The 8,585-nt window shown below is 33.1% G+C and overlaps 1 protein-coding gene across 1 annotated transcript; it reads right to left on the reverse strand.

Moving 5' to 3' along the window:
* Positions 1-206: 206 nt before the first annotated feature.
* On the reverse strand, positions 207-8,009 carry LOC132749877 (C-type lectin domain family 4 member D-like). The gene is made up of 4 exons (XM_060739790.1): positions 7,922-8,009; positions 5,652-5,695; positions 1,637-1,724; positions 207-433 (listed from the first exon to the last, which is right to left on the reverse strand). Exons 1-4 carry the CDS (start codon positions 8,007-8,009, stop codon positions 207-209), a joined length of 447 nt encoding a protein of 148 aa, XP_060595773.1.
* Positions 8,010-8,585: the final 576 nt, after the last annotated feature.

Here is an 8,585-nt window from a genome sequence, read left to right on the forward strand (position 1 = left end):
ATAAGATATTCACGAGTTAATTACTGAACTTATATATGTATGTGTGTATGTTTCAGACAGACCTTTTAGATTATTATACTAATTGTAAAATATGCCAATGACATTTCTGGATTTTAAAATCCTTCGAATATTTAGTTATTCCCTGTAAAACTTTACAGGCAGTGAAACCAATCTCAGACGGACTTCGTCCAAAAACAAAAACAAAACTAGTCAAATTCACACAAGCTCCAGAAAACATCATGGCAACCATAATCATGCCAAGACCATTCATTGTCCCAACTCAGCATTAATACGCAACTCTCGTCCTGGTGGTCATTCGGTTGACTTGGTCCCCATTTAACAAAATAGTCTAAGACTGGTGTACCGTCTTCCCAGTAAAATGTTCCTCCGCTTGTGTTGCGCGATGCTCCTATCCATGTGTTATAATGATAGCCTGAAGTAATAAAACTTTAATTTTTTAAATCTATATTAAAAAAATATTAAGTGTTTTAAGAAAAGGCATAGTATGCCTTAGAAACGAACAAATTCCTACCTCCTTAGAAAGGGGAAATATGAATTTTATAATGTTTTAATAATGTTTTTAGATATTTGTTACCTAAAATATAACGCTTAATGTGAAATAATTTGTAATTAAAGTAGCAAAATGTAAATAAATTATTTTGACTTCCATACAAAATACTTAATCCCTACATCTGTTTTAATTACCAAAATACAACAGAAATAAGGTTAATTGGCCAATGAATAACTGTTTAGAATATTTAAGTTTCCAAAAAAAAAGCTTTTGAGAAATCAGTTCCGTATTCCTTATTCGACTCGGTATAAGGAACAGAAGAAAACACGTAAAGAAGGACACCATTTGCAGTTATTTTTTGATAAATCTGCATTCGAATGACATGGATAGATAATCATAATAATCATTTCAAAAAGCATTTGCATAAAAATGATTTAATTTTTTTAAAGTCGAATAAGGAATAAGGAAGCAGTTCCTTATTCCTTATTCAACTCTTAATAAGGAACAGAAATAAATACATAAAGAAAGACACCAGTTGCAGTTATTTCTGATAAATATTCAATAGAATTGCAAGGATAAATCAATATAACCATTTCATAAAGCACCTGTATAAAAATATTTTGAAAGAAATGTCAAAGTCGAATAAGGAATAAGAAACCAGTTCCTTATTCCTTATTCAACTCCGAATAAGGAACAGAAGAAAATACGTAAAGAAAGACACCAGTTGCAGTTATTTTTGATAAAATGTGTGAACGCAAACCTTTAGAACAGATCTGAACATGATACATATAAAATGAGTGAATGCTTTACATTTGCATGAAATAAACGCAATATTTATAACTATTCGGACTTATTACTATTTTGAACAGTATAAATATGAATTTTCTCTGTTTGGTCGAGCCAACACTTCTGAAATTATGCGGTGATATAAAGTTCAGACCTTCAAGACCTTTTCTAATCAGATTTACCTCGAATGCTACCCCATGCTTACTCACAGGAAAGCTACTTTGGTGGATCCATACACACTGTGTAGGATAAAATTTGGAGCCAAGAATTTAAAACTTTAACTGGTCAATTAGTATACATTAATTATAAAAAAGCATGTACGATATTCAAAGAACTTACCACTGTCGAACACTTGATCCTCTATATATATTTCTTCCTCCTCTGTTGTTATGTCTGCTAAATGTCCACCTAAAGTCTGGCAGTTTAGCTAGAAAATAATACCATACAAGTTGTACCAGCATTAATTTTGATCAATTGTTGTCGTCAATACTAAGTAATAGTTATAGTATATGAAACGAGTTAGTTACGAGGATGTAACACTGGCTGGGGCGACATCATTCGTTTTCATACACTATAACTGTTTTATCGCAATGGCATAATGTTTTTTATTATATACTTATAAATGAGATATTGAGAAATATTGATGAAATAAAATGCGTATTTTCATTTTTCGTATTTTCACTGTAAAAATTTATTTTTCACTGCAGTGAAACATATTTTCCGTATTTTCACTGGTGTCTTGCCGGACTACTTTCTTTTAAATTCTGCCAGTACACAAAATTTAAGGGAAAGTCTTTTAAATTTTAATGTCAAAAAAGAGAAAAATGTATATAATAAATAGAAAATTCAAGTTTTTTCTATAAATACATGATTTATTTCCATCTTGTGGCATGAAAATTACCATATTTCACTCGTGGCTACCGCCACTCATGAAATATTTATCTTCATACCATTTGTTTTCGCTGCCGCAAAAAAAAGATATACAAGAGACATCCAATTTTAGAGGCGGATTGTAAACTGTTACTAATTAAAGGGCTTTTTTCAGTGAAAATAATACATTCAGCGGATGTATATTTTGATTAAATGAAAGTAAATTTCGTTTCATTAATTATCTTTGTTTATATTTTTATTGTATTTATTTATTTATTTCATTTTATTAATTTCATTTTTTTGCTACTGGGAGCCTTTGTAAAAAAACTACATTTATATATACAAAGTGCGGAAATAGTTTTCAAATGCTCATTGAAGTGTACTGGATAAAATAGGTTAGTAAGAACAAAGGAAAAGTTCCAAACCATGCGATAAAAAATTATCAAACGCATGTCTTACTCCACTTTAATTTAATTATTTGATTCATTTAACTGGAGTTGAACGTTCGCATAAATAAAGCGTTTACATAAATAATGAATTGATTTGTTCAATTCTCTTGTGTTCCGGGCAATGAACTCTCGCCTACAAAGATACGTTCGGTCATTGCCACTCGAAAAAAAACCCTAAACGTGCATTTTTAATTTTAATAGATAGAAATACTAGTATTTTAATAAAATGATTTTTAAATGAGAGAAGAATACCATGCATTGTAAGTCCATCACAAAAACAATACTCGTGTTAATACATATCTTTATTGTTTAATTTTCAATGTTTGAGCAATTGTCCTCTTTACACATGCACATTTAGTGACGACTAAATAAAACAAAGCACTCTGAAGGACCGCTTAATCCCCAACCGCAGCTGACTTCTTGACCTTTAGCCAACAAATTTTACCATGCATATTATAAGCACACAGTTTCATGATAGTAATTATTTGTGCTCTGTTATTTGAAGTCTTCCATAAAAGTAAAAAGTTATGGAAAACATTTAACATTGACCTTGCGGATAACAATCTGAAGTTCTGCACATCATGTCATAATTGTGATCATTTCTGCCAAGTTATCTTAAAAAACATTGCAGCGGTTAATATGTTATGGATAAGTCATGAAATGTAGACTTTTAACAATTGACCTTGACCTTGGAGGTAGCAACGCAATTTTTGCGCTCTGCACATCGTCTCATAATGGTGATCATTTGTGCCAAGTTATTTCAAAAAAGTTTCAGCAGTTTAAAAGTTATGGAGCGGATACAAAAGTGTTACGGACGGACAGACTGACGGACACATTGTCAGACGGAGGCAATTCCTACAATCCCTTCCCTCCCTGCAATGCGGAAAGGGATAAAAAAAAATAACAAATGGATACGTATATACGTGTATGCTATTTTAATGCAATGCTACAACCATGTTATAAGTGATTTACGGTGACTTTAACTATACAGTAAAGCAAACGCAGTCTTTCAAAGTAAATTTTTATTTAAGTTAATTTATTGGCATTGGTATTATAATATAAACAAATATACTTCAGATTTCAGTGTCAGCTGACCTTAAAATAATACAAATTTTTAGGATGACCACCAATGAAGGCATTATTATGTGGTTTTTTATCGGCCCGATGAATTTAAGCGGTATATAACCGTGACGTACATTTAACAGAACGAGCATTATACCGACAAACTGCAATCTTTTTTATTTATTTGTAGATTTGTATTTGAACAATTGATTTTTTTTCTGCAGAACTACTTTTATTTTTAAGAATTTGAACACAATGCTTTCCCATATCTCCTACCACGAATATCAATATTTTATCGATTATTTTCTTTTTGACTTTGTCGCTGCCATTTTCGATTCTGATATCTGCAATTTGGCTCATCCAATCAGATCGCGTATTTCAAACCCAGGTATCAGACTGTAAAATGGCTACGACAATTAACAAAAAAATACGTGAAACAGAAAAAAATCGGAATGATTTTGATATTTGTTGGACTTGAATTAGATAAGCTGTAGAATTCTAGTTCCTTTTATTGGTGTTAATGAATGATGCAAAGTCCCGCCGAAACGACGATTTCCCGTGTTCCACATTGTTTTGAAATGAACGTACAGAATGCTTTTCACCTTTCTATAACTATAATTTTGATAGTGGATTTTTTTTATATAATTTTATCGGTGGTTTTGTATTGGTACCTCATAGTAAGCCTTAGAGTGTTGAATCATTTTTTTCAGGGTTGTAGTATGGGTCCAGGGGCAGATAGGGGTGGATACACACTGATACTGCCACCTGTGCTATTTCTTTTTTTCTTTTTTGTAGAACGCGGTAGATAAAAAAATTGTGCACAAGTTGTAATAAATATACTATTTTGCAGTGTTTGTTGCACTTTGGTTCGAACTTTAGGGCATTTCCTTTACCTTATGTTGACGTTTTGACGTAACGTTTCACTTGTAATACCAAGACGTCAAAAAATTCGTTTTTCTGGCTATATACCCTTTTAATCACAGAAAAAGATATAGCAACTCAAGGGGGAGAATCACGCCGTTCGTTACCAAAACAAACAAGATGGCGGGTGCAGCCAAAAATTAAGTATTTCCCTTTCTATAAAACAGCTAAAGATGAACACTAACATACTTAGTGTCAACCTATATATTTGGCTTCATTTATATTCTCTTTATGACGTCTCTATATCTATTTTTACGGACGCGGTTCTATGAAGCAATATGAAAAATAGAAGGCTACTATGAATGGACTTTAATGTAGTATCAAAAAAGGCCAACGAAAGCGCATTTGCAAATTTATGCAATTGAATATTTTTACAATGGGTATTTTTCATATCAATGAATAACTCAATTACGGTTATTTGTTGAATGGTTGAATATCGGTACAATGTAAAACAAATATGTTGATCTAACACATACATGATTGTTTGTTGTTTGTAAAGGGGTTTTGCTTGGTTCTGTTATGACCTAACCGATCAGCAGGGAAAATGTTAATTAAATGCACGTAAAGTACTAGTAACGGCATTGACTTGAAACTAATAATGTTTATTTAATTGCAATCATATCATATATGTAAACATCCATTTCAATTACTTTTGTCTCTTAATGTTTTGTGGCCCGATTTTCAAGAATTACTTGAAGCGACTATCCGTGCATTAGGCCTATATCTGGATTACTTCTTACCAAGCTTTTTAAAGTCAAAGACCGAACCGCTCGGCTACGGAAGCGGCACCCCACCCGCATCAAACAATTAATTCTATACGATTCAACTACGGCGTAAGAGCTACAAAAATCGGGTAGCGATGCAAAGAAATAGTATATCAAAATAATGATTCAAAATATCTAGACTTTGGCAGCTAGCTACTTTTTTTGTAAAACGGGTCGAAACTGAAAAATCTATATTATGTAGTCAGTCAGACATGGTTGATATTGTTCAACAAGCGAGCATAATTTAGTAATCGTTTAAGAATACAAAGAAAGAGATGTTATGCTTACACTTGCATTGCTCCATGTTTTGTCTTCAGTAACTAGCAAGTACCCTGAAATGAAACATACATCTACAATTGAAACATTCATGTGTCTGGTAAAAACATATCGAATACCAAAAACCACTTTCATTTTATTGGCCTGTAAATAGCGAATAAGAATTGTTATTTTTTCGTTTTTTTTTTTTTTTTTCATTTTCTTTTTAAAGGCATATTCTAGGGGCACATATTGATATTTAGCAGAATGAAACTATAAAATAACAAAATGTAAGTTATCATTTGCATATGTGCTTTGAATTTGTTTGAAAATGTTTAAACGAAAAAGCGCATATATGTTTACACGGAAATAAAAATTAACACATGGTTGATTGAAGAAGATAATTATGTTAAAACGGAAATGCGCACAACGGAAATAGCAATTTACGCATGGTTAATTGAAGAAGATATATTTAAACGAAAATGCGCATTCTCCAAATCCCTTCAGAGGCGTGCAGGTCACGGAGAAGGCACACGGCAGATCAAGCTCAAATCTTCTCAATTACCAGGGATGATTAAATAACCTGCCATGACTAACTCTGGAGGATGGCGCCAGCAAGAGCCATTTTTGTTAGAAATGCCGATAGCTTGGAAATTAGTGTCGTCTCCTTCAAACACCAACGAGCTAATGATATGACAAGTCGCCGCTGATGTGGGCTCAATGATCGGACCAGCAAGAACGCAGATATTCTGGCCTATATGGTTAATTCCGCCGGCCAGTATAAATAACCCTATTATATTACTACTACATGGTTGATAAACCGTTTCTTGCATGAATAATTAGAAAATATTTTCAAAACACGTACAAAAGTTTAGCAGTCTGGTATGACATATATAGATTTTGAATTAATCTCCTTTAATTAAAACTAGATGAATTTAAAGTCACTAAGATAATGTCTTTTTATTGCAAACTTTGTGAAAGAAACATAAAAATATTCCTGTTAGTATTGAAAAAGGTTTTAGGAAAGTATTATATCTTCGCACTATTCAGAGCTTGTTTTCTTCCGAATATTTTATTTCTCCCTGTCTGTTTTACATGATCTGAAGGATTGATATGGTCTGTCTTGTAATTGTCAATCTTTTAAAATATAACAGGAAATACACAGAGATAGAGGGTTTAATCGAGAACGATGAAAATCAAACCTTAAAGGTCGTCCAAAATGGCATGATTGAAAATGTTGCAAGATTGGTTTGATTGAGTTTGGTCAATGAAAACATGTAAATGCAATATACCGTCTATGTACTGGCTCAATTAGATAACAACAAGAGCAGGTCGGACTAGGTGATGCTCCTCAAATAGGTCTTGGACACAGAAAAGTAGTTTCTTATTGATATCTCTTGCAGTTTCAGAGTTATGTTAGGCAAGGCAAATTAACGATTCTTATGCATGGCACTTCTAATTCAAAAGATTTATCTATCTAATACTAGTTAATTTCTTGTTGGTACCTTTTGTGGTTTCAGAGTTATGTCCCGGACGTTGTTTAAAAATGTAAAAAGAATGTAAATCAAAAATTAGGCAAGTGAGAGTTACTGTTCTTGTGCACTGCATTTCTAGTAAATGAGATCTATCTAACTTCACAGTTTTACCTTTTGAAGTTTTAGATTTATGCCCCGACAAGAAAATGCGAACGGATGGTCGGGTATACAGCTAGACAGACAAAGCGGCAACTATATGCTCTACCTCCGGTTAGCATAACAATGGTGAAATTTTGTAAATTTGTTCTAACGGCTGTTTCCATATGATCTTCAGTTTGACGCTTGAGAGTCATGACATGAACAGAAAAATGTCCAGAGGACACGGATGTCTCCACATTCTACTTTTGTAGTTTACGGCCGAATAGCGAGACGGGCACGCAAGGGCAAATTCTACATCCCAACTACCCAAGAAGTAAGAGCATAAAGAGATTTTAAGTATGGACTCTTCTTCAAATAATGCGTTTGCATGGAATATAGAGAGATGAATAAAAATTACGAAGTCTGCGTGTCACAGATAATTGAACAGTAACATAATTAATATAAAAATGAATATTTAAATAAAGAAAACTTGGCACCCTTAGGATCCACAACAATTAAGTAGGAGATAACTGGAACCATCTGCCAACAAACAGTTTATAACCTCATTTACCGTTTTCATCACGATACGATGTCACTATTTACTCAACCTATACAAATACAACTACAAGTTCCAGGAATATCAAACTTATTCTTACTTACACTAAGAAAAGAAAATGTATTATTACTTACTTTGTCGTTTAAAGTAGTACTGCATTCCATCCAGAGATGGGGCCGATGAATTTGTAAGAACTTTGTCACTGCATCCCACACAGTGCATATTAGCTTCGTCGTGGAACACGCCAAAACACGAAGAGCTATCTGCACACGTGATAAGACACTGCTTTTATTCAACTTATCTTCTTCAAAATCCTTATTCATTGTGGGACAAGTAAACCCTTCCAGATCGGCGTTTTTCGTAAACTTTGTAAACTGTATGTTTTGACAGGCTATAAGTATAACAAAGCCTTCTAAAAGAAACAAACAGATATTAAAGCAATATTTCTTCATGTTGCCTTTGCACAATCTATGAAGTTATTGCCAGCAAAGTAATGTGAATGTGTTAAGTCTTTCAGCCGATAAAATTTGACAAGAGGGTCATGATGGCACTGAATCTTTCACCTGAGATAAATTGCTAGAAAGGATAAAGCCAGTAATGAAGACATATTGGATTTGTCTTTTTTCTCCAGACTACATAACTGTAAGATAAGTGATCCCCAGGGAGTTGTCATTTTTAACCAAGGGGACATGACTAATACGTCATTTGTAGCCGTCCACTTGGCAATGCTACATGCTAAATTTCTAAGGTCTTGAAAAAGGTTATCAAAGATCTTGGCATTGTCATTTCAAAGAAGCA

The sequence above is a fragment of the Ruditapes philippinarum genome, unplaced genomic scaffold (genome assembly GCF_026571515.1).
Source record: "Ruditapes philippinarum isolate M1 unplaced genomic scaffold, ASM2657151v2 ctg447_1_1_1_1, whole genome shotgun sequence".
In the NCBI taxonomy this organism is placed as follows: Eukaryota; Metazoa; Mollusca; class Bivalvia; order Venerida; family Veneridae; genus Ruditapes; species Ruditapes philippinarum.